General features: G+C 37.8%; 1 protein-coding gene across 2 annotated transcripts in view; it reads left to right on the forward strand.

The window, feature by feature from the left end:
• ANO5 (anoctamin 5) overlaps positions 1 to 26,595 on the forward strand; it is an 89,720-nt gene that overhangs the window by 26,855 nt on the left and 36,270 nt on the right. For both annotated transcript variants that reach the window (XM_042959067.1, XM_042959068.1), the window contains exons 4-8: positions 867 to 980; positions 3,944 to 4,012; positions 5,301 to 5,585; positions 9,747 to 9,860; positions 12,908 to 13,023. In XM_042959067.1, coding sequence (XP_042815001.1) covers positions 867 to 980; positions 3,944 to 4,012; positions 5,301 to 5,585; positions 9,747 to 9,860; positions 12,908 to 13,023 — 698 coding nt within the window. The remainder of the gene's footprint in view (positions 1 to 866; positions 981 to 3,943; positions 4,013 to 5,300; positions 5,586 to 9,746; positions 9,861 to 12,907; positions 13,024 to 26,595) is intronic.

The raw sequence follows: 26,595 nt of genomic DNA on the forward strand, positions 1-26,595 counted from the left end.
TTGCGTCAGTCTAAGTATTAGATATATCTGGGCTACTTGAAATATTACGTATTACACATTACATATAAACTCTGAGGAAGGCCACATAAGTCAAATGTGAAATCTCTTCTTCTAAAGCTCTCTAGTGTTTTTGTATGTCTGAAAGGAAAGGAATTAATGAAATATACAACATGTGACTGCTGAATTTGTCAGTTTGACTATTCCACTGAGAGAATTGATAACATCCGATTTTAACCAAAGATGGACTCAGGCTCACGTAGGGATCAGAATTGAAAGGAGATCTGCATGAGCATTTACGTGCAGTAAACCCAGCTGGCAAGCTATCTGCTTTCTGATTTTTAACTGCACTTTGATTTTACTTTAACCCTTCAGAAGTTGAATTAAAAAGTGGCAATTTTATGAAAACAGAGAAGCATTAGTCATAAGTTAATTTTCTTAGAATGAGATTCATTAATTGGTCGGTAATTAATTCCACCCCAAAGCAGTGTGTGAACATGAATTATTTGTCCGACTCATTGGCATGTTATTTAATGAAGCTAACAAGTCTCTCTCCGAATATGCATTTTGGGATCCATGTATCCATGTGTTCATTTTATATATTGGTATAATTGTACCATTTTTGTTGTGTGTGCATGTAGTTAAATGCTTACCTTCATCTTGAGTCTTCCTGGTATATGTATATATCTTCCCTATGGAAGTTCACTTTCCAAAATGAGCATAATCTTCTGTTGGTGAAAACTCTGGCTATTTGTCTTTACCCGCCAATTCAGGATTGAAACAAATTAGACCAAATGTCAGCTAATTCGTTTCATGTTTTTGCCATTTGAAAATAAAACTGGAAAGTGTGTCATTTCTGTCTCCTACAGTTTAAAAAAGATGAACAAAGCAAAGATTCTATCTTCTTCCGAGATGGGATTAGGCAAATTGATTTTGTGCTATCCTATGTTGATGATTTAAAGAAAGAAGCAGACCCCAAGGCGGTAAGTACTTAAGGGAAGAGAAACTGGGAATCCTTAAAAGAAACACTTCCTGTAGTTCATCAGGGTTGTTCCCATTGAATTAAGCTGTAGAGGTCAGAGGCCTCTGAAGTGTTATTGAAAGCTAAGACTGAGGGAGAAGATTAGAAAACAGGCCTAATAATGGATTGGATTGGATGTATAAAGTCAACTTGTTTTTTGGGGTTTTTTTTTTGGACATCTTGAACACTACCTTCTTTTTCTTCTCCCAAGTGACTGCTATATTGTTTACATAGCTCCACAATATTAAACGTGACCTCCAAAATTTGAGGTGTGTGTCTGAATATAGTATTTATTTTCACTTTGAAAACGTATGGCTAATCCAGGCCACCTGAAATGTCCTCCACATTGTGCTCTATTCCTTATCCTGTTTTCTTTTCATTATAACCCATCACTTTCTGAACTTGTGTATATGTTGTTTAAATTGTTTGCTGTGTGTCCAACACCCTAAATTAAGTTCATGAGACCAAGGACTTTGTCCTGTTCACTGCTGTGTACTCAAATGCCTAAAACAGTGTGGTTGCACAGCATAGTGGATGCTCAAGAAATAATTATATTTGAAATAATGAATTAATACATTAATCCATATGTGTAAGTGTGTACACACACATTTACTAACATACTTACCCAGGAAATAAATGTCAAATAAAATAAAAATAAAAGAACAACAGATATTATCCCCATAAAACCCTGTCCCTTTCTTCCACGCTTTCCCTGGAAACCCTTCCATCAAGCCCCTGAAATTCACTCATTTGTCATCATTTTCTTTTTCTCTGAATGTCCGCCTGTAACTGGGCTCTTCATTGAGTTCCCTGCATTCTCCAAGTGCCCTCTCAGGTGATAGTTGCCTTTTTCGGGAGATGGGCAAATGCCTGCTCCGCCCTCCTTGTATCTCATTGTTGACAGACAGCTCTCCCTACCTCATCCCTAAAATTCCTGAGCTTTTATTCTTCTCACATTAATTACTGCCCTGCTTTACTGCTGTCATTAATGTGTCCCTGGGTCTTCCTTTCATTTCTCAACAGTTTGAGCTCTTGGTTCATTATCATTCTCTTCACCAATACTCCTTAAATTATTGATTATTGCAATTCATACATCGATGACTATTTTATTTGCAAAATTTTTTAAAAATCTGTGTTTATTTTTGAGAGAGAGAGAGAGAGACAGACAGACAGACAGACAGAGCACGAGAAGGGGAGGAGCAGAGAGAGAGGGAGATGCAGATCCTGAAGTAGTTTCCAGGTTCTGAGCTGTCAGCACAGAGCCCATGTGGGGCTTGAACTCACAAAAGCAAGTTCATGACCTGAGCCGAAGTCAGATGCTTAGCTGACTGAGCCACCCAGGCACCCCAGTGACTATTCTAGCATCCTGGCTCTCTTCCTTGAACTCCCCTTTCCATTTATCTTAGTTTCTTGCTCAGCCATTCACTTCCCTAGAACTTGTCATTATTGATAACTGCAAATATATTTTTGAATGAATTAGAGTTTTTCCTAGAATGATGTGGTTCAGGTTCAACTATACCCCTCTCTTGTTTTTTTATGGCAGTGTCAATTAAGCTTGTTCAGATAAATGAGTAGATTGGAATAGAAAGATTATCGTTTATGCAGTTTTAATCTTTTTTAGACACCTGAGTTATATCCCCAAATTACAGTGATGTATCATAAAAGTAGTGTTTAATGGCCCATCACCTAGTAATCCTATTAGCTCTTCAGTTTTGGCAGTCATGTTACTTGCAAAAGCATTTGTTACTATAATGAAAAGAGTGGTTCACTTTCTCAATTCTGATAAGAGATAACAGTAATTTGAATGCCTAAGTCCTTTTTTTTTTTTTGGTTTTCTGGAAGTTTGCATTCTGCCTCCCTCTGGTAATGTGAAAGAAGGGCAATTATGAAAGGAAAATCTGTACCACTGTCATAGGCCTGTGCTCATATGTGGCAAACTTTGGAAGTAGGGGAAAAACACCTTAAATTATCTTTTACTCTTTCTTGTAAACTTTAAGATATATCAAGGTAGACCTATGCATTTGAAGATAGGCATTCTATAATACCATAAAAAAGTCTTTTAAAATTTCATTTACTATAAAATTCTTCAGACTTAGGTAATAATGAAAGCCAAAAAAAAAAAAATTTCGACAATCAATGCATTCTTTTAAAGCCCACAAGTAATGATTGTTTTAACTTAATCTAATTTAATTAAATTAATTTATTTTATTTTTTTTTCTAAGTGAAGCTATTCTTTTCTTTAGCATTAGAAAGTTATAATGAGGGGCATGTGGGTGGCTTAGACGGTTGAGCGGCCTACTCTTGATTTAGGCTCAGGTCATGATCTCAATAGTTGTGAGATCAAGCCCTGTGTCGGACTCCACGCTGAGCATGGGGCCTGCTTGGGATTCTCTCTCTCTCTCTCTCTCTCTCTCTCTCTCTCTCTCTCTCTCTCTCTCTTTCTTCCTCTGCCCCTTTCCCCTGCTCACACACACTCTCTCTCTCTTCTCTCTCTCTCTCTCAAAAGATAAAATCAAAATAAAAACTCACAATGATATTTTGGCTTAAATTTGAATTAAATATATCCTTTCTTTTTAAGAGTGTTGATGTGTTTCTAATACCGAGTCTTCCTGACCAAGGGCATGACATGTCTCTCTATTTATCTAGTTTTTTAAACTGTTATTTAGTAAAGTTCTATACATACTTTCAGATAGCAGTCCTGCACATTTCCTGGAAATTATTCCTAAATATTTTGGATTTTTATACTTATATTGTGAATTTTAGTACAGACGAAAATCAGGACATGGTGCTGAGATGGGGGTAATGTATAAAGGACTTTTATATACAAGCATGGGAGGGGCAGAGCACCATCTGGAATAACGAGTCTGTTTATCACGGGGCAAATAAAAGTGTTCTGCATAATTCTACCAATTTTTTTTCCCATAGGAAAGGAGAAAAGAATTTGAACAAAATCTCAGAAAAACAGGTCTTGAGTTGGAAATTGAAGACAAAAGGGTAAGTGTAGCTGTTAATTTGTACCAGAGTCTTGGTGTTTTAAGCAATTGTTATGGCCTTTGACCAAATAGACTTTGTGTTTGAGAGCAATACAATAGTTTTTTTGGCTACTGTTATCTGGATGGTAGGGCATATGGTCTTCCTGGTAAAGAAGTAGGTCAAGGATATGAATATAAGACAATGAGCAGACACTGAAAAAAATAGACATAATTCCATGCAGGATACAAAGAAAGTGAAGATACGGTTCTTGTTTCATATCTCTCATTTTTTTAAATATGAAATTTATTGTCAAATTGGTTTCCATACAACACCCAGTGCTCATCCCAACAGGTGCCCTCCTCAATGCCCATCACCCACTTTCCCCTCCCTCCCACCCCCCCATCAACCCTCAGTTTATTCTCATTTTTTAAGAGTCTCTTATGGTTTGGCTCCCTCCCTCTCTAACTTTTTTTTTCCTTCCCCTCTCCCATGGTCTGGAGAGTGTTATGCTAAGTGAAATAAGTCATGCAGAGAAAGACAGATACCATATGTTTTCACTCTTATGTGGATCCTGAGAATCATATCTCTCATTTTGAAGGCTGTCTGTAATCTGGCACTCTAACTAGTTAACCTGGCCATCATCTGCATACCCACTACTTAAGCCAAGACAACTTTCTTTGCTCATGAATATGGCAAATTCTTTTACTTATTTATTTTTAATGTCTTGCCATCTATTGGTTTTCTAGAATTTCCTTCAAAATGTTTTTTTAATTTTTTTAAGCTTATTATTATTATTATTATTATTATTTTGAGAAAGAGCAGGAGGGAGAACAAGAGAGTGTGCACAAGCAGGGGAAGGGCAGAGAGAGAGGGAGAGAGAGAATCCAAAACAGGCTCCACACTGTCAGCACAGAACCCAATGTGAGGCCTGAACTCACGAACTGTGAGATCATGACTGGAGCTGAAGTCGGATGCTTAACCAACTGAGCCATCCAGGCACCCCCTGAATTTTATTGTTAAAAATATTCTTTGTTTGTCTCTATCACACACATGTGCACACACACACACACACACATACACACACACACCATGTATACATATACATACATACACATATGTAAGTGTAATAATACAGATACACGTTTTGAGCATTTGTTCCTCTGTAGATTTTGCTGAAAAGTTTCAATAAATTGAAAGTGCTGTGACATCTGTGATTTGTTCGAGTTGTCATAAAACTTTGTGTCTTTACTCAGTTCGGTAACAAGTAAATCGGTATGCTTCCTGTTATCTTTGCCTTCTTTTTCTACAGAACTCTGAAGATGGAAAGACGTATTTTGTCAAGATCCATGCCCCTTGGGAGGTCCTAGTTACTTATGCTGAAGTGTTGGGAATCAAGATGCCTATTAAGGAGAGTGATATTCCTCTGCCCGAGAATATCCCATTCAGCTGTATGCTTGAGCCTCTGAAGCTCCCAAAGAATGTGAAGCACCCTCATCCTGAATATTTCACTGCCCAATTCACCAGACATCGGCAGGAACTCTTCCTCATTGAAGACAAATCAAGCTTCTTTCCGTCCTCATCGAGAAACAGAATTGTAGGTAGAAAAGACCTTTGAGCATATCCCTTCAAGTGAGGCTTGTGTATCTGCACGTGCTAGTATACATCAATGCTATGTCTGCACCGGGTTTGTGCATACATTTTGATAAGTACTGGGTGCTATTGAGCAGGTTCGAAGGTCCACCTGGACTGCTTAAACCTGTTCACCTACCGACTTCTCAAACTGTTGTTTACACGTGAAAGAGTGACAGTGTGGGCACAGTCAAGACGGATGCTTTGTGCAATATTGGGAAAAGTTCTTAACGAAGAGCCAGGGCTTTGGTTTTATTGGTTCTTTGCAAATGGTTTTATAATCTTAGAGTGGTTTTATAAATTCAGTGCATAGCAGGAGGAATATTGGTCATTCCAAATGGAAATGGAATTTTAAAATTTCTTTGTATATCGATAGCATTTGAGAAACCTCAAAACTTTTTCCTTTCATTTAAAACCATTTTCAATCATGGATAATATTTCCTCCCCATTTATAGTCAATAAGACCTTTAAATTTCCTATGAAGAGCCTCTCCGTAAAGAATCATGCTTTCTGAGTCACTGCTTCTTCATGTTAAGATAGGAATAAAGTCTAGGTTTGCCTAGAAAATTAAATGAGTTAAGGAATGAAAGGCTTCGATACCTGGAATATACTAGGTGCTCAGTAAGTGTTAGGTGTTATTATTATTATTGACCTGACTTGAGCGGGGGAAAAAAGTAATGTTCCTTTTTGCTCTGACCCTCCTCCCTGTTGCCTACTAATGTGATCACCAGGGTATTAATGATCACTTACTGCCTTTCCCAACTTGAGGCTTATTTCTTTTAGGTTCAGCACTCTTCAGTGACTAAGGATTTTGAAATCATCATTTTTTCTAGTTTCTCATTTTTTTTTTTAAATTCACGGACAGGAATATTACATACAATATAATGCCTAGAATTTGCATATAAAAATATGAACCTACAAACTAAAAATGTTCTCCCTTTTCTTCCCAGCAATAAAAACCCACCACCACCACCACAACTACAACCTAAGGGGCAATCTCTAAAAAGGGAGTAAAGAGCCTATGACATGGAATCAGAAGACCTGGTTTCAAGTCATAACTCTGCCGCTCTCTAAATAAAACAACCTCTCTTAAAACAGAGATAATGATGGTCAACACTGGGATTTCTGTCAAAACCAAATGAAAGAATGTGTGTGAAGCACTCTGCAAATTGTAAAGTACTTTAGATAGACTTACTACGTTAAAAAGTAGCTACCAAAAGGCCAGTGAACCAGACCAAATTAGGAACTAGATTAAGTATAGAAATACTAGTATCCATTTATTTTTACTGCTTCTGTGTAAAGAGTGCCAATACCTTAGATTAATTCAACATTAAAACACAACAATTTTAATAATTTAATAATTTAAAATTTTATATTACATGGGGCGCCTGGGTGGCTCAGTCAGTTAAGCACATGACTCTTGATTTCAGCTCAAGTCATAATCTCATGGTTTATGGGATCAAAGCCCTGCATTAGGCTCTGTGTTGACAGCAAGGAGCCTACTTGGGATTCTCTCTCTTCCTCTCTCTGCCCTTCCCCTGCTTGCTCTCTCTCTCTCTCTCTCTCTCAAAATAAAAAAGATAAACATTAAAAAATATTTATATTACACTATCACTCTTGACAAAAAGATGTACTAATTTAGGGTCCTAGTAACAACAGATGGAGTGCTCAGTGCTCCATAGCATTCTTGACACTAGTATTTACAAAGCTTTCTTTTTCTTTCTTTTGTAATTGTAGCATAACATGAATAGAGATAGGCCCACAAGTCATAAATGTACAGCACACTGAAACAACACAAAACAAATACGGCCATGTAACCACCACCCATATCAAGGAGAAGACTTTGCTAGCCCCCCAGAGACCCTGCTGCCTCCTTCCAATCACTATTCCATCATCCTCAGTAGAGGTGGGCTTTAACTTCCAACAGCAAAGATTACACTGTTTTTACACTTCACAAAAACGGAATCATGCCGTATATATTCTTTTTTGAGTATGGCTTCTTTGGCTTAACATTTATTTGTGTGATTAATTTAGCTCTTATATGAGTTATTGTGCATTCATTTTCATTACTTGGTCTTGAAATTTATTTGTGTATGTGTCATGATGGTTGTTTTGTTGAGAGAGAGCGAGTGAGCACGTGAGTGGGGGAGAGGAACAGAGGGAGAGAGAATCTTAAGCAGGCTCCACACTCAGTGCAGAACCCAACGCTGTGCTCAATCTCATGTCCCTGAGATCATTACCTGAGCTGACATCAAAAGTCGACGCTCAACCGAGCTACCCAGGTGCCTCCGTCATTATGGTTTTAATTTGCCTTTCACTCATATAAATGGGATTGATTCTCCTTGTATATGTTTATTGCTTATTTAGATATGCACTTTTATGAAGTCCCTGCTAAAGTCTTTTGTCTGTTTTTCAATTAGGTCTTTTCTTTACTTGTTGATTGGTAGGAATTGTTTATATATTCCTTTTATGAGCCCTTTGTTCATTATATATGTTTACTGATCTTTTCCTACTTCTTGCTTCCTTTTTCTAATGGTTTCTTTTGCTCAACAGATGTTTTTAATTTTAATGTAGTCCAATTTCTCAAGCCTTTACTTTATGAATCATGCTCTTAATCTTTAACTACCACCAAGACCATGAAGTTAATTTCCTATATTATTTTTTTGAAGTTGTATTACTTTACTTTCCACATTGAGGACTACTGTCCACCTGGAATTAATTTTTGTGCATGGTGCAGTTTTCCCACCATATATGTGGTCATCGGTTTGCAACAATTATTGAAAACATTCAACTTTTCACTATTTTTCAGTTTTACCTTTGTCATAACTCATGTATCTATACATTCATAGGCCTACTTCTGGGCCGTGTTCTGCAGCTTTGATCTTTTTTGTCCATTCTTGCATCGATACTGGCAATGTTGAACTTTACTTGAGTTCTGTAGTCGTGGAAAACAGGGACAGTTACAGAAATCGCCCACTCTTCTCATTCTGGGAAACTGTAAAGGATTGCCCTTCACCACATGACTTAAAGAATATTCATAGATAACCACCACCCCCATCTCCCAATTTGACTTGAGAGCACCATTTGCCACATAGTTCATCCTAAATTCTCCTGGTCATTGGCGTGTCCATTTGTGTTAGTTGTCTTTATACCAAGAAAAAAAATTAAGCTTCTCATAATCTCTATGGCAAGCGAGTAGTTACAAGTTGGAGCCAGTTGCCCGGGCTACACTGCCATAGAGACAGGGAGGTAGTGATGCTGTCTTTCTTGATGTTTACATTTAGAAGAGATGGGTCCTAGAAAACTTAAGAAACACACTCCTGCATTGTAAAACTGTCAAGAGGCTTATCTAGTAGATTTTTACAGATTTATATAAATCTCAAAGGGATGGAGAAAAAATTTATAAGTTCTCTAAAGAAATACTCTAAGAAGAGAGAGATGGAAGAAATCCCTTTCCCTTGTGGCTCCAGGGAAATTTAGATTCACACCTAGCCTTGTAATTTCTCCCTTTTGTTATTAGTTTGTGGTAATAAGAGTCAGACACAGGCCTTCCACATGCCTGCTCTTTGTTGGATAAATGGCTAGCTGAACTATTTATCTGCACTGACCCATCAAAGTATTTGTTAGCTAAACTGACCAAATTTTGATTAAACTTGCCTCCCACAGGACCCTAAGCTTTGATGTACCTTTAACCCAAGCCGACCCTGGCAGGTGTAACAGTCCTGCCTTAACACAAAGAAAGATGCTCTCTGAAACTGCCTTGCCTCTCCCAAATGAATGAATGAATGAATGAATGAAAAGACCCTTTCTGCCTGACTTTTCAGATGTCTGCAGATATTGCTCTTGCAATAGTTTTCCTCCCCCTCTTGCTTTTTGTTTTTAATGTTTATTTATTTTGAGACAGAGCGCACACATGCATGGTGGGGAAGGGGAGGGGCAGAGTTTGTGTGTGCAAACTACACCACCCCACCTTCTACATCTTCCTTCAGACAACAAAGGGAAGATTCAGAGCCTGTGTCTACATTCAGACAAAGTTGGACATTGTTAAATTGTGATGGAAACAAAATGTGGAAAGCATAAAGTTCAGAAATGTGTTGTCTAATGCTTACTTCAAATTATATCATAGGTTTATTATATTCTCTCACGGTGTCCTTTTGGCGTAGAAGATGGGAAGAAAAAGTTTGGGATTGAAAGACTGCTAACTTCTAATACCTATTCATCTGCCTATCCACTCCATGATGTAAGTATAAGCTTGGTTTTGAAATCCTGAATCCATTTTTCCTCTCCCACATTCAGAGGTTGCCTTGTTGCGAGAGAGAATCTTCCCTTTGCTTCCTCTTTAAGACAGGTTACTTAATTCTTTCTCATGTTGGGAAAATCCCTCAAACTCCCTAGTTCCAAGCTGAGAACTTTAACAGCTATGCTGAAGCACATAGTTTATACATCTTTACATTGAGGTTTTAATGGAAATTTATTTTAAAAAACATTACATTTGTGTGTGAATTTTCTTTAGAACTCATTGAAAATAGTGGTTTTATTAAAAGAACATTACAGAATATGTGGAAATTTCTATCTGAATCCATCAGATCTTTTCTAATTTATAAAGTTTTTAATCCATAAAGGACTTGAATTATGTGCATTAATGTGTTCATTTATTAGATACATAATTGATTTTAATGACAGACATTTTCTTGTGTGTGTGTGTGTGTGTGTGTGTTTTTACAAATTAAAGGTTTGTGGCAACACTGTGTTGAAGAAGTCCATTGGTACCATTTTTCCAACAACATTTGTATATTTCATGTTTCTTATTTATTTAAAAAAATTTTTTTGATGATTATTTATTTTTGAGAGAGTGAGAGAGAGACTGAGTGAGAGTGAGGGAGGGGCAGAGAGAGAGGGAGACACAGAATCCAAAGCAGGCTCCAGGCTCTGAGCTGTCCGCACAGAGCTCGATGCAGGGCTTAAACCCACAGACCACGAGATCATGACCTGAGCCGAAGTCGGATGCTTAACCAACTGAGCCACCTAGGTGCCCCTCATGTCTTGTTTTTTTGAGACATGAGTTTTTTGGTTTCCCACTGCATATATAAAATTGTTTACACAATACTGTAGTCTGTTAAGTGTGCAATAGCATTATGTCTAAAAAAGAACAATGTACACCTTAATTAAAAAAATAATTTATTGCTAAAAATGCTAACCATCATCTGAGCCTTCAGCAAATTGTAATCTTGCTGTTGGAGGGTCTTGCTTCTGGACAGCTGGAAACTGATTGCTGAAGATTGGGGTGGCTGTGACAATTTGTTAAAATAAGACAGTGAAGTTTGCTACATCGATTAGATTCTTCCTTTCACAAATGATTTCTCTGTAAGGTGAGATGCCTTTTAATGAACTGGGTCTCTTCAACAACTGTCAAGCTGATTAAGCAGAATTTTCCTAAATAGGTGACAGGTTTTTTTTATTATTATTATTATTTTAATGTTTATTTTTAAGAGAGAGAAAGAGAGACAAAGTGCAAGTGGGGGAGGGGCAGAGAGAGAGGGAGACAGAATCCAAAGCAGGCTCCAGGTTCCAAGCTGTCAGCACAGACCCTGACATGGGGCCCAAACCCACAAACCGTGAGATCACGACCTCAGCCGAAGTCAGCTGCTTCTCTGACTAAGCCATCCAGGTGCCCTAAATGGGTGGCAGTGTTTAACAGGAGTATCAATTCAGGTGAATTTAATTTAAGTGTTAGAGAAATCATCCTCCTTCCCCAACTCTCCCTCTCCCTGTACACACATTTTTTTCCCCTTGGGCAAAAGAATTTCTAGGTGATTATAGATTCAAAATAATGTCATGGCCATTTAGTAGAGAGAGATATATATAGTGGGTTAATAAAACACTTCACAATGCATTCTCTGTCAGTTTTCACAGAAAAAAAGTCCTTTTGAAGATTTTGAGAATTATTTCTTTTTAGGGCATTCATTCTCTTTTTACTATTACCAGGTCATTAAACCAAACTAATATCCTCAGTCAGCAGCAACTTTAATCCATAAATCAAGCCTTCCAGCAAGCAGGGTGCTTTATGATCACTAGAAACCTTAGCTGTTGGGGCGCCTGGGTGGCGCAGTCGGTTAAGCGTCGGGCTTTAGCCAGGTCACGATCTCGCGGTCCGTGAGTTCGAGCCCCGCGTCAGGCTCTGGGCTGATGGCTCGGAGCCTGGAGCCTGTTTCCGATTCTGTGTCTCCCTCTCTCTCTGCCCCTCCCCCGTTCATGCTCTGTCTCTCTCTGTCCCAAAAATAAATTAAAAAAAAAAAAAAAAAGAAAGAAACCTTAGCTGTTAGTGATAGATGTAACTTACCATTAATTCTACTTTTTTTTCTTTGTTTTCTATCCTGAATGTAAGTTTAGGTGCTAGATTTTCCCTTATGTGCTTTAAAGAATGGCTTTTCAAGATACCCAAATAGGCTGCCTTTTTATTATTTTGTTTCTCAAGATTCAGTAGGATTAGTGACAGAAGAAGAAAACAAGACGGAATCTACGTGATAGAAAATCTTCTATCTTATCACATAGAGATTTTCACATGTGCTTAATTTAGATTGGATATTCATTCATGCTGTCTGTAGCAGTTCATTTGTCTGGACCAGCAGTTGAAAGAATGTGTTGAACTGCCATGTGTAGACAGCACTAGTATTCTGCTCTGTTGTGAAGGGGTATTAATAAAGCTATTGGTAGGTAACAATGGGGAAAATCTTAGGCATGAAACAATACTGAGGTTCTTTGGTGTAAAGTTTATGATACATATTTCAAGTTTTCTGGGAAATGGTGGCAGTGATTGACAGGACCAGATGAGTTTTCTGGAGGAGATTCCTGTCATAGCAGGATGACTTTGGATCATTCACTGGACGTTGCTTGGGTCTAATTTTTCTATATGTGAAGTAAAAGTGTTAGCCTATTTCTAATGTCCCAGCCAGTTACGTAGTTATATTAATCCCTGAGCTGTGACTATTCTAGTATAATTTGAGTAAAGAAAGGGCTTTCGACGTGAAAGAGCGGCTTGAGGAAAGCCAAAGGTTCAGACTTTAACTTGTATTTTTAAATAACTGGGTGCGAGAATTTAATGAATCCCTTGTGTCATCGTTTATTGTAGTTTTGGGGAGATAATTGCACATCAATGGGAAAATCCAAATCTAAAAGTTAAAGAGAACATTTGCTTCATTCACTAAACTTCTTATAAAACAGTGTTTATTTGCTTCACCCTCATCTTTTGCTTTGTCATTCAAGTACTTTCATTTTGACTATCTGTAGGGTCAATATTGGAAGCCATCAGAACCTCCTAACCCTGTCAACGAGAGGTACACACTTTGCCAGAATTGGGCTCGGTTTTCCTATTTTTACAAGGAGCAGCCTTTAGATTTGATTAGGTAAGTTCCTTATTAAACACTATCAAACGGATTAAAACTTCATGATGTGATTTTTATTCACAGTGGTATCATATTCCATTCTTTTCACCACTGTTTTCACCCACCACATGTCACATGTCCCCAGTTTTGTACCCACACTATCACTTAGTCATTCATTTGTGAGCAGAATACTGTCGGAATGTGCTTCATCACCATACAGAAGTAGCTCAGTAGTTAAGAGGTTGGGCCTTGGTGTGTAGGGTGGGCTGGGTTCAGATCCAAGTTGGTCAAATTATTTAACTTCTGTGAGGCTCATCAGTAAAATGGGAATAACAGTGGTGCTTTCCTTATGAGGCTACTTAATAATAAAATGAGATAATGTATATTTTTTAGCACAGGGGTAGCACTTAGTGCTTAATATGTATTAGCTTTGTTTTGTTTTGTTTTGTTTTTCTCTGAGTTCAGGAATTTAGAAGATAGCAGAAAGGTTGTGTATGGACGTCTGTGTGTGTGTGTGCATGTGTAGATCTCAGAGATCTGGGAAGGCGTTTGTCCTGTGACCTCAATTCTTTAGACAGTTTCATTGCCTAAGCAAGAAGACTGCAGTAGCAAGTTCCTGCTTTGCACCATAACAATACTACATACATACAGGATGTTAGGAGACTCCTGCTATGATTTCAGTAAAGGAACGATCAGATTAGACCCCTGGTTGTTACAGACCCTGTTTTTTACTCAGTGATTTATATTTGTAGTACTGTGTTTGCACAACATCACAGTATCCTTTTTATGAGACTGATTTGGATGCATACATCCAAACAGGTGAACGATTATCTCAACAGGTTTGTTTAAGGCAAATAAGAAGGGAAATTTTTAAGAATAAATGAAAGGCAATAAATGAAAGGCAGATAGCATATATAAGCTGGTATTTTTGGTAAATCATTGTCTGGACTCTTTATTCGATGGATGTTTTAATTATTTTGAATAATGGTCATTTCATTTTTTTAATGATGAAAGTAGCACACGTTTATCAAAAATTCAAATAATAAACAGATGTGCAAAGCTTTTTTTTTTTAAGTTTAATTTTGAGAGACCGTGCATGCAGATGTGTGCGAGCATAAGCAGGGTAGTTTCAGAGAGAGAGGCAGAGAGAAAATCCCAAGCAGGCTCTGCACTGTCAGCACAGAGCTCCATGCAGGGCTCAAGCCCACGAACTGTGAGATCATGACCTGAACCAAAACCAAGAGTCGGATACTCAATTGACTGAGCCACCCAGGCACCCCAAGATGTGCAGAGTTTTAAGTGAAATTCTACCTCTATTGAACTTTGCAGAAGTGACTGCTGTTGATTTGGTATATCCATTCAGTTCTATTTTTATGTGCACAATAAAATGCATACACAATCATATTTTTTCCTTAGAAAAAACAATGACATCTTTATTTACCTTTCAGCTGCAATTTTCTGTTTGCACTAAATAATATATTATTGGTACTCCTCCTGTGAATACACACAGTTCTATCTCATGCTTTTTAAGAGAACACAGAGTGCCATATTGTAAATTTTGCATAATTCATTTATCTGGTTTTTTATTGAAAAACAGGTTGTCCCAGATTTTTCACTGTTACAAACGTGTTGCTAAGAACAGTTTGCAGACATTGTGCCCTTGGAGGATGTTTTCATAGCATATTTTCAAAGAAGCAAAGTCATCAGAATGAAGGTTTACATAGTTTTACATTGTTCAAAATATATTTAAAATATGTATTCATTTGACATTTTAAAACTATCAACAGGTGTTTCTGCTATGAGTATTCCCCAAAGGTTTGTATTTATAACCCTAGATACACACAAACACATTACATCTTGGGTCAGTGCCAATGTACCTGTAATACTTTGTTAGCCCTTGATAATTTCCTTTTACAACAAAGTGGAAGCTCAAGTATTTAATCAGATGACAGTGTCTAGCTGAAATTTAAGAACTTTTAAGTTTTTCATTTTCTTATAATAACTTATAATTTGTAGCAAGTTATACTGCCTTTTCTGATTCAATAGTGAAATAATATTTTTATTTATTTATTTAAAAAATTTTTATTGTTTATTTAATTTTGAGAGAGAGAGAGAGAGAGCAGGTTTGGGAAAGGGGCAGAGAGAGACGGAGATACAGAATCCGAAGCAGGCTCGATGCTCTGAGCTGTCAGCCCAGAGCCCAACACGGGGCTTGAACTCAGGAGCAGTGAAATCATGACCTGAGCCGAAGTTGGCCACATGCAAAACATGAATCTTGATCCTTTCCTATACAGAAATTTAAACTAACTTGAATGGATCAGGGAACTTAGTGTAAGGGCTAAAAATACAAAACTTCTAGAAGAATATTTAGGAGAAAAATTCATATGGCCTGAGATTAGGCATGGACTATTCACAAAAGACATAAAAAGCCCAATTTAAAAATTCATAAATCGGATTTAATTAACATTGAAAATGTCTGCTCTCTAAAAGACACCGTTCTAAAAATTAAAAGGCAAACCACAGACTGGAGAAAATACTTGCAACACACCTATCAGTAAAGGACATCTAGAATATTGAAGGAACTCTTAGAATTCAATAATGAGCCAAAATCTTTAAAAATGGACAAAAGATTATAACAGATACTGCACCAAAGAAAGATATTTATGGATGGCCAATTAGTACATCAAAAGATGCATAACATCTGTATTCACTAGAGGAATAAGAGTTAAAATGTTTGCCATTGAGATACCACCACACCACCCACTATAATAGCTAAAATCTAAAAGGTTGACAACAATAAGAGCTGACAGGGGTGTGGAACAACTTGAAGACTCAAAGTGCTGCTAGAATGCCAAATGGAGTAGCAACTGTATAAAAAAATTTGACACTTTCTCATCAAGTTAAATACCCACTTTGTGTATGACCAGGCAATTCCGCTACTAAGTCTTTGCACACGACAAATGGAGTGTATATGTCCACAGAAACACGTATATGTCCACAGAAACACCACCGATTGAATGTTTATAGCAGATTATTGCAGAGTAAGAAAAAACTGGAAACAACCAAAGGCTGCCAATGGGTAAATGGATAAACAAATTATCATATATTCATACAATGGTTTGTTGTTTTTTTTTGTTTTTTTTCCTCTGAGAGAAATTACAGATAGATGCAACATCAAAGGATGAATCTTAAAAGCATTACGCTAAGGAAAAGAAGCAGGCCATGGAAGGCTGCATAGTCTTAGGTTTCCATTTATAAAACATTCTGGAAGAAGCAAAACTATAGGGACCTAAATGACAGTAGTGGTTGCCCAGATCTGGGGTTTGGGGAAAGGGTTAACTGCAAAGGACCCTAAGGGAACCTTAGGTTCCATCATCTGAGATGATGGAAACGCTCTATGTGTTGACTCTGGTGGTGGTTACCTGAGCGCATGCGTCTGAACTTACCAAATTATGCGCTTAGGTGTATGCACCCCAATCAATTTGATTAAAAAACAAAAAGAAAGAAACACCACTCCTCTTAAAGGATTAACTTTCTGGGATAGAGGGTGAGCTAGGGTTTGGTGGATTCCTCCTTGGAGAGATGAGCACCGTTGGCCTGGAGGAGCTGGAGTCCTTACACAGTGGCCTGGAAACGGTGTTGGACGCTGACCCCCAAAGATATTCCCAGTATATGTGAGACATATCTGGGGGACTCCGGGGACGCCGGAAAGGAAATGACGCGGGAGACGGGGGGCCAAGGCCTGCAGTTGTACAGGTAGGAAGTGGCAGTTGAATAGTGGATTCGTCAACGAACGCGACGTGATCTCATTGATAACGGTGTACCAGTCCTTAAGCTGTGGTTCCTCAGCTGCTTCATGAAATTGAGGCTGGAACTCTCAAAATCACGAGTATGAGTTGCCACTTGGCTCACTGGGACTCTGGCCAGCAGGAAGCACTGGAGGAGGAAACAAGGATCTGTTTCTGTTGTTTTTTGTGGGTTTCCCATTTGCTTCCTGTGAGCGAGCGATTCCCCAACAACGCTCCTAGTCCTGGATGGGGCAGTGCCTTCCTGTTGCTGAGGCTGCACGCCGCGTACAGTTTTCCCGACCCTTGCAGACCCGACCCCGTCTGACCTGCTCTGAGGTCCCTGCACGAGCCTGCCAGGACCTCCTTCTCAGAGACCTGGGTCCCAGCCCCACAGGCCCCCTCCCGTGACTTTAGAGACACCAACAGCCGGCCATGAACAGCCTCTTCTGAGATGACATTCAGCTCCGTGGAGCCCCGGGTTGTTTATGACAACTTTGGTCATCCAGAGTGTGATCCTGTTTCTCAACTCTATAGTTTATGTTTTCTTCTTCCTTGCTTCTAATAAGTCCCTCATTTTTTATATGAATTTTGATTATCCAGCTGCAAATCTTGTTTGATTTCTCCACTGTTTTCACTCTGCTTAGTAATAAACAATCTGTGGGAAGTTTGGCTACTCATTAAAATTTCTCCCTAGACACAGCATATAGAACCGTTCTCACCTGAACCAATATTCACTGTTTTGGTTGCAATGTGAGTTTCCAACTGTATTACTCCTTCCTTGTTTAATTGTTGTCACTCAGCATCCTTTTACCCAACTTTTACCCTTTTACCCAGCTCCATCAGGAGCCCTGGGAGCTGGATCCTATGTCTTTATAACATTGCTCCTTTTTCCTCGCCAGAATTCTACCCCACTCACTTCACACGTAAGATTTATTTCAGTTTGTTTTCAGTTTTAGTGAAAACCCAGGGAAGTGGCACTCTATCTCTGATCCCTTTCATCCCATTCCTTGCCCTTTTTCTTATATATTATCCCATATAACTGGCCAACTTCTCCATTTTCTGATTTATCTTTATGAAAAGCAGATATATGTATTTTCTGAACTTTCTTTTTCATTTTTAAGTGGCATTCTATATAGACTCTTCAGCAATTTGCTATTTTCACTTAATACAGCCTGAAGATCAATCCACATGCATTCACTGAGCCACCCTCATCCATTTTTCGGCTTTCTGGTACACCATTATGTGTACTTGGACATTTAGGTAGCCTCCTGGATTTCATGATTACAAAGTGTTTCCATGAGTAAAAATGTACCTGTGTATTTTTGTATTGTTGAGAGTGTGTTTTCAGGGTAGATCCGTATGTATGAGATTGTTGGGTTGCAGGGTAAGTATGTATGTAGTTGTGTTACATATCGCCAAATTTCCCTTCACTGGGACTGGACCATTGGGAATTCCCACCAACAGTATATGGAAGTGCAGAGTGCACGATTAAGTTTTCTAATTCTTGCCAGCTGACTGATGAGAAGCAGTGTTTTAGTGTAGCTTTAATCTGTATTTCCCTTATTATGTACACAATTGAACATCGTTTTGTATGTTAAGGGATATTTTTGTAGCTTTTTAAATGAATAGTATATTCATATCTTTTGTCTATTTTTTCTGTAGGATTTTTGCCTTCTTAATGTTTTTAAGTTTTTAATATACTGAGGTTTTATTACCCTTTATCTGTAGTATGTATTCTTAGTATTTTCTTCAAGTTTTCCATTTGCATTTTGACTTTGCTTATGGGTTTTTTTTAACTTTGTTTGGTTCTTGCTATGTAGAAGTATTTTCTCATTTTTTCATGAAGTCAAGTTTATCAAAATTTTTATTACATTTGTATTTTTAGAGACAGAATGCCTTTCTATACACTCAAGATATAGAGGATTTCACCTACATTTGTTTTACTTGAATAGTTTCAATTTTAATGTTTAGATTCCTGATCCATTTAAAATTTATTCTTACATATTTTGTAAGGAGTATATCTAATTTTATCTACTTGTCCCAACACCATTTATTAAGTTTATTGATGTTGCAGTAATTTGAGGTATGACCTATATCTTCAAGGTTCTTTTTAATAATGTTTGATTTATTTTTGAGAGCGAGTGTGACAGGGGGAGGGGCACAGAGAGAGAGGAGGACAGAGGACACAAAGCAGGCTCTGTGCTGATGGCAGTGGGCTCAAACTCACGAATTGTGAGATCATGACCTGAGCAGAAGTCCGACGCTCAACCGAGTCACCAGGTGCCACGTATCTTCAAGTTTCTTTTAAAAAAAAATATTTATTTTGAGAGTGAGAGAGAGGGAGGGGCAGATAGAGGGAGAGAGAGATCCTAAGCAGCCTCTGGATTGTCTGCGTGGAGCCTGACTTGGGGCTCGTACTCACAAACCATGAGATCATGACTTGAGCCAAAATCAAGCATCTGACTTTGGCTCAGGTCATGATCTCACAGCTTGTGAGTTTGAGCCCTGAGTCAGGCTCTGTACTGACAACTCAGAGTCTAGAGCCTGCTTTGAATTCTGTCTTCCGCTCTCTTTGCCCTTCCCTGACTAGTGCTCTGTCTCTCTTTCAAAAAATAAATAACATTAAAAAAAAAAAAAAAGAGTTGGATGCTTAACCAACTGAACCACCCAGGCACCCTGGTACTCCCTTCATCTTATACTAGATTTCTATATGCAGTTGAGTTTATCTGAATGTCCTGTTTTATTCCTTTGATCTAGCTAACTACTCATGCATCAGTACCAGGCTGTTTTAATTATAGCACTTTGGCTGTAGTATGTTTTATTATGTAGTGTCTTTGAGTATGTTTTAAAGTCTGGGCTAATAAACCTCATCATGGCTTTTACTCTCAGTGTTTCTTTGTACATTCTGCATGTTTATTCCTCCATATAAACTTTATTATCAACTTGTCTAGTGCTTACTAAAAAGAAAAAGATCACTGGTATTTATAAGGGATCACATGAAGTTTATAGTTTAACTTAGACTGGCCTGATAGCTTGGTGATAATTCAGTCATTCTAACCAAGGAAAAGCCATGTGAAGGAAACGATAGGTCTTTGTCCAAACCTACTTTTGGGTTTTTCAAGAGTGTTACAGACTTTTCTTTGTATACATTAGGAAACTTTCCTAAATTTAATCTGAAGTATTCTATACTTTTGTTGCTTTATAAATTATGTATTCTCTTATAATATATCTTTTAACTTGTTATTATTTATATATTGAATGCTATAATTTTTGCATCATAATTTTATATTCTGATGCCTTAATTTTTCATTGAACTAGTTTTATCATTGATTCTTTAAGGTTATCCAGGTATATTACCATGTCATTTTTTTTGAGAGAGAGAGAGAGAATGAGAGAGAAAGAGAGCACGTGTGAGAGTGAGTGGAGGAGGGGAGGAAGGAGAGGGAAAGAGAGAATCTTAAGTCGGCTCCACTCACATCCATCTCAGAGCTTGACTCTGGCTTGATCTCAGAACCTTGAGATCATGACCTGAGTCAAAATCAATACTTGGACACTTAACTGATTGAGCCACCCAGGCACCCTGCCATGTCATTTTTAAGTAGAAGGAGTTTACTTTTTCTTTACCAATTCTTAGGTCTCCAGTTATTTTCTTTTGTTCAGTTGCATTGGCTAGTAATTCCAGGACATCTTAAATAGTAATGGATAGTGGGTGTCCTTGCCTTGTGGAATGTTTCCAGTGTGTCCTCATAAGTAGAACATTATTTTGGCCTTGTCCATTGCTTTATCATTTTGCTAGGAAGCTTCGAGAGTTTCCTTTTTTTTTTTTTTAATGTTTCTTTATTCTCGAGAGAGAGACAGAGACAGAGACAGAGACAGAGTGTGAGCAGGGGAGGGGCAGGGAGAGAGGGAGACACAGAATCCGACCATGCCCTGAGCTGTCAGCACAGAGCCCGATGCGGGGCTTGAACTCACAAACCGTAAGATCATGACCTGAGCCAAAGTCGGACGCTCAACCAACTGAGCCACCCAGGCGCCCCTTTTGCGTGTTTGTTTTAAAGTTTGATTGTTTTAACACATTATGTTTTGGAGTTGATTATTCTAAGTCAGTTTTTCCTGGTATCCTCCTGGATCCTTTAATGCGTACCTTCTATTTTTGTTATTTTGTGTGTGTTTGTGTGTGTGTTTCTGGAAAATGTTCTTGGGTTATAGTTCTAAAACGTTAGTTCTTTTCAAGTATTTTAATTTTCTTTGGATTCCAATTCATTGTATGTTTGGTCTTTTTTTGCCTGTCTTCATACCAAGTAATTTCTCTGAGATTATGTTTACTTCTGCGTGTTATTTTCATACTTTTGAAAGGTTTCCTGTTTTTCTTATCATCCTTTATTAGATTTGCACTGAACCCTCCCTTTCTTCTCTCTCTTGAATACCTCATAATTTCAGCATCAATTCTGATATTACAGTATATGATTTTACTTTTTCCTCTCTTTATGGAGTTTCCTCTATTTATTCCATTTCCTCCCACTGTTAATTTTCTATTTCTGGTATTTTCTTATATCTTCAAATATTTATTTGAGGACATTTTAATTCAGTTTGTAGTGCTTTATTACACTATTTCTTTTGTTCTTTTGGGAGAATATTCATTAGCTGAAGTTATTTGTTTAACATTTTCAGTTTTTGTAACATAGATTTGTATGGCTATGGTCTGCTTTTGTCTGTCTATATTTAACGCACATAAAGAGTTTCTAGCATTAGAGGGCACTCTTCTCCTAGTTCTTTCCTATTCCATGCGTTTCTTTTATGGGTGATGGTATGTGCTTACCATGTGCTATTTCTCTCATTTCTACAGGATCCTAACTACCTCTCTTATTTTCTTTCTCTTTACTGCAACACCTTTAAGAAGTACCACCCTTTATAGCTGATTATTACCCCCAAATATCGCTTCTCTGAGACGGACTCTTCCAACTGTTGTTTATTTTCAGATCCCCTCCTTTTGCCCAGGACTATGAATTGCCGTGTCGCAGATAGGTTCAGTGTTGATTTAGTTTTTTCCCCCCAGCGAGTGATTTTGTGTGTATTTGTCTAATGTCTCCACCTTACTTTACTTTTTTTTTTTTTTTAATTAGAATTTCCTAAGCATCATCTTCACTGCTCTTTGGTGCTTCAGATTTGTGGCAGCAAGTGGCAGGTGGTCTGTTGGATATGGGTTTATTTTTTTACCTATAGGTAATTTGATGATCATGGTGTTCTTTGTCATGATGCTGAAGGCCTGTATCAGGTGTGGTTTTATTTCTTCTCCTTGTTGACTTTATGGTTTTTAGGAAAAGTTTTAGAGATTTGATGGCACTTGATAGCAAGAGGATAAAAATAAAAACATCCTTAAGAAGAGAAAGGAATTGTCCATAGATGCATGATTACAATGCACAAATTCCTTTAATTTTTTAAGTTACTATTTTTGAGAAAGAGAGAGCAGGAGAGGGGCAGAGAGAGGGAGAGCGAGAATCCCAGGCAGGCTCTGTACCGTCAGCATGGAGCTTGAACCCACGAACTGTGAGATCATGACCTGAACCGAAATCAAGAGTCATACACTTAATTGAGCCACCCAGGTGCTCCACACAAATTCCCTTAGTGAGCATTTATTAAACATCACTGGATATCAAGCAAGAGAGTAGGGCTACAAAGATAATCAGAACATCATTTCCTAATATGAATATATTCCCAGGAAGACACAGAAACGTATAATTATAACAGAATGATACTCATGGAAGAACAGCATAGAGGAAAAAGCACCCACTTTTTTGACAAGCTCAGGGAAAATTTCACAGCACTGATTCTTGAGCTGCCTCTTGAAAGGTAAGTAGCAAGTTGCTAAGTAAGCAAGTGGGGGTAAGAATGTCTCAGAGAGAAGTACAGAGTGCTGGGCTAAGAAAGAACATTGCACATTTAGTTTTTCGTGTAGGAGTAGAAGCAGGTGAAACTGAATGTTTATCAGCAACGTCATGCAGGACACTGCTAAAAGAAGGGATAAAACCATTGAAGGAGGAAGAGGGCAGGTTCAGTTTTTTGCTTTAAGACCATCACTACATTGGAAATAAGGAGACAGTTGAGAGGGATGCAAGACTGAAGTCAGGGAAGTAAGGAGGCTATTACAAATTTTCAGTGACAGGTACTGACAATCATATCCAAGGTATTGCTAATAGAAAATAGGGGAGACTATGGATTAACAAAAGATTTTTGTGGCAAAATTTATTGCCCTTTGTAGATGGCTGGGTGTGGAAGATTAGAAAAAAAAAAGACATAATGACTTTGGATGGCTAGAAAGAGATTGTCTATTTATTTGTTTGTTTATTTATTTATTTATTTATTTAAAAGTTTGAGAGAGTGCTTGCACATGCGCTTAAGTGGGGGAGGGGAAGAGAAGGAAGGAGGGAGGGGAGGAGAGAGAGAGAGAGAGAGAGAGAGAGAGAGAGAGAGAGAGAAAATCCCAAGCAGGGTAGCAGGCTCCATGCTGTCCGTGAAGAGCCCAAAGCAAGGCTTGATCATGACCTGAGCTGAAATCAAGAGTCAGACGCTTAACCAACTGAGCCACCCAGGTGCCTCTAGGGAGAGATTTAGAATTTAGGAGTCCGATTTTCTGGATTTCACATATTCCGTGTTACCTCTACACGAAACTTAAGTTCCATATTGAAATATTTGTAAATAGTTTTGCTGTCTTTTGGGACTTACCATTTTGTCATATTAGATTATATTTTCAAAGAAAACAATGGGAATACCAAGGTTGCTATCATTGGATTATCAGTCGTCAATTTTAATTTTTTGGTAACATTTATTTGTTATTGAGAGACAGAGACAGAACATGAGCATGGGAGGGGCAGAGAGAGGGAGAGACACAGGATCCAAAGCAGGCTCCAGGCTCTGAGCTGTCAGCACAGAGCCTGATGTGGGGCTTGAACTCACAAACCATGAGATCATGACCTGAGCTGAGGTCTTACGCTTTACTGACTAGAGCCACCAAGGCACCCCCGGTCTTTATTTTTATATGCCCTCCAATCCTATTTTATCTTGCCAATTTAAGAGCTCTCTATATTTTTCCTTTTGATAACCCCTGTTTTGAGTGGCTTAATACTTGATATGTAGCTATATAGTAAATAGCTTAGAATATAAGTATATTTACAGTAAATACAATGGTGCTATTAAAATGCTATTAAATGTAACAGCTAAGTGTCTCAGATGTTCATTAACTCACTATAAAAATGAATCACTGTATTTTTATTTTTTTTAATGAATCACTTTAGATCAAATGTTTGCATTTGTTTGTTCATTCCTCAAGTCTATATTCAGTTAAATTTTATCATCATTCTTTTGATTATTTGCTGTGTCTCAGACTAAGTCTTGGGAATCCAATATTAGACCAATGCTTTCTCACAAAATCTCACAATGAATGTCTTCTACCTGTCATGTGCTATTTAGATGATATGGGGCCACAGATGTGTTCAAAGTCTAGTAAGTAAAACAGGTTAAGAAATGCCCTAAGTGTGAATATAAGGCACATTTTTCTAAAAATAAGTACTTAAAAAAAGAGTTCCCTTTATATTTGAGTCTTTATAGAGTGTCTCATGTTATTAGATTTCTCTCATTTAATTGTTATGAATAGTGAGATAATTTAACATCTTAAATGTTATTTCAAAATTTTTTTTAATGTTTATTTATTTTTGAGAGAGAGAGACAGAGACAGAGTGTGAGCAGGGGAGGGGCGGAGAGAGAGGGAGACACAGAATCGGAAGCAGGCTCCAGGCTCCGAGCTGTCAGCGCGAAGCCCGACGTGGGGCTCAAGCTCACAGACTGTGAGGTCATGACCTGAGCTGAAGTCGGACGCTTAACCGACTGAGGCACCCAGGCGCCCCTTAAATGTTATTTCAATACTGTGTACATTTTTACCATAATATACATCTAAGATATGTCTTTTGCTTTTTTACACTCTTAGGAGATGGTTTAGTTGTTAATCTGATTGTTAAGCTTCCCAAATCCATGGTTTAGTAAAATAATTTCTATGACTCCATATATAATAAATCCTCATCTGAAAATTTCTATAAATTTTAAAGAATTTTTTAATACAAAGGTCTAGAGTTCTTGAAGCCTTTTTTTTTTCATTCTCAAGGAAAAAGATTCTTGATATTTGAAAGGAAGAAAAATGTAGTTCTTTAAAAATAGGTTGTTGTGGGGTGCCTGGGTGGCTCAGTCGGTTAAGCTCCGACTTCAGCTCAGGTCACGATCTCGTGGTCCGTGAGTTCAAGCCCCGCATCGGGCTCTGGGCTGATGGCTCAGAGTCTGGAGGCTGCTTGGATTCTGTGTCTCCCTCTCTCTCTGCCCCTCCCCCGTTCATGCTCTGTCTCTCTCTGTCTCAAAAATAAATAAACTTTAAAAACAAAAAATTTAAAAAAATAGGTTGTTGAAATATTCAGTTTCTTTATGAATTCCCAAACAATTTTAGGTTAAATCTGTAGCAGTAATATTGATGTCTTAACTTCAAAAAATTATTGGTTTTGTAATTTTTAAAACATCAATTGGAAATAGATATGGTAAATAGTAAATTCCACAAAATCAAATATTTTTATCCTTTATTAAAAGAGTTTGATGTTATGCAGTATTGCAGTAATTGCTATATTTTTCAGCAAACAAAAAGAAAAAAGAAAAAACGAGTTCATGTATCCTAAGTGTAAGTGAAGCTAAGGAAGTTGTGAGTGGCAAATTAACAAGGGAAGAAGATGGGATTATAATTTAATTTCAAGTTTGTAGTGATTTGAGGAGCAGAACAAGAGAAAACAACAGTGCAAAATGTTTATAATCAGTGAAAATAATGAAAAATGGTATAAGCATAAAGATGCCTATTTAATTAGAAGAGATTAGGAATTTTGAAAACTGAAGAATATGAGGTTCAATAAAATTAGTATTGAATATGAGAAAATATTTAAATATTAGGAAATTAAGTTTGTACCTTTATGTTCCGAGTTGCCTTTTTTCTGAGCATGCATGGAAATTGTAATTTAATATTAAGTGATGTAATAGATTTATATACAGCATGCTATTAGAAGCCAAAAGGATCATATCTATCTACCTTGGAAACTGCGGAAAGGCTTCACAGATTTAGTAACCTGAGCTCTATATGAATTACGAAGATTAATCTGTTTTTTTTTTTTTTAACATTTATTCATTTTTGAGAGACAGAGAGAGAGAGACATAGCATGAGCAGGGGAGGGGCAGATAGAGAAGGAGACACAGAATCCGAAGCAGGCTCCAGGCTCTGAGCTGTCAGCACCGAGCCTGATGTAGGGCTTGAACTCACGAACTGTGAGATCATGACCTGAGCCAAAGTTGGACGCGTAACCAACTGAGCCACTCAGGCCCTCCAGTTTTGTTTTGTTTTGTTTTTAATGTGATTTTCTGAGACAGAGAAAACTATCTTCTTTGCTTCCTTAAGAGATTCCTGTAAGGGAGACTTTAAAATAAGTCAGTCAGAGAAAGATAAATATCATATGATTTCACTCATGTACTATTTAGGAAACACAACAGATGAACATAGGGGAAGAGAAGGGAAAGTAAGATAAAAACTGAGAGGGAGGCAAACCATCAGAGACTCTTGAATGTAGACAACAAACAGGGCTGCTGGAGGGGAGGTGGTTGAGGGATGGACTAAGTGGATGATGGACAATAAGAAGGGCACTTGGTGGGATAGGGACTGAGTATCATCTGTAAGTGATTCATCACTGGATTCTACTCCTGAAACCAATATTCCACCATATCTTAACTA

Source organism: Panthera tigris, chromosome D1, assembly GCF_018350195.1.
Source record: "Panthera tigris isolate Pti1 chromosome D1, P.tigris_Pti1_mat1.1, whole genome shotgun sequence".
NCBI lineage: Eukaryota > Metazoa > Chordata > Mammalia > Carnivora > Felidae > Panthera > Panthera tigris.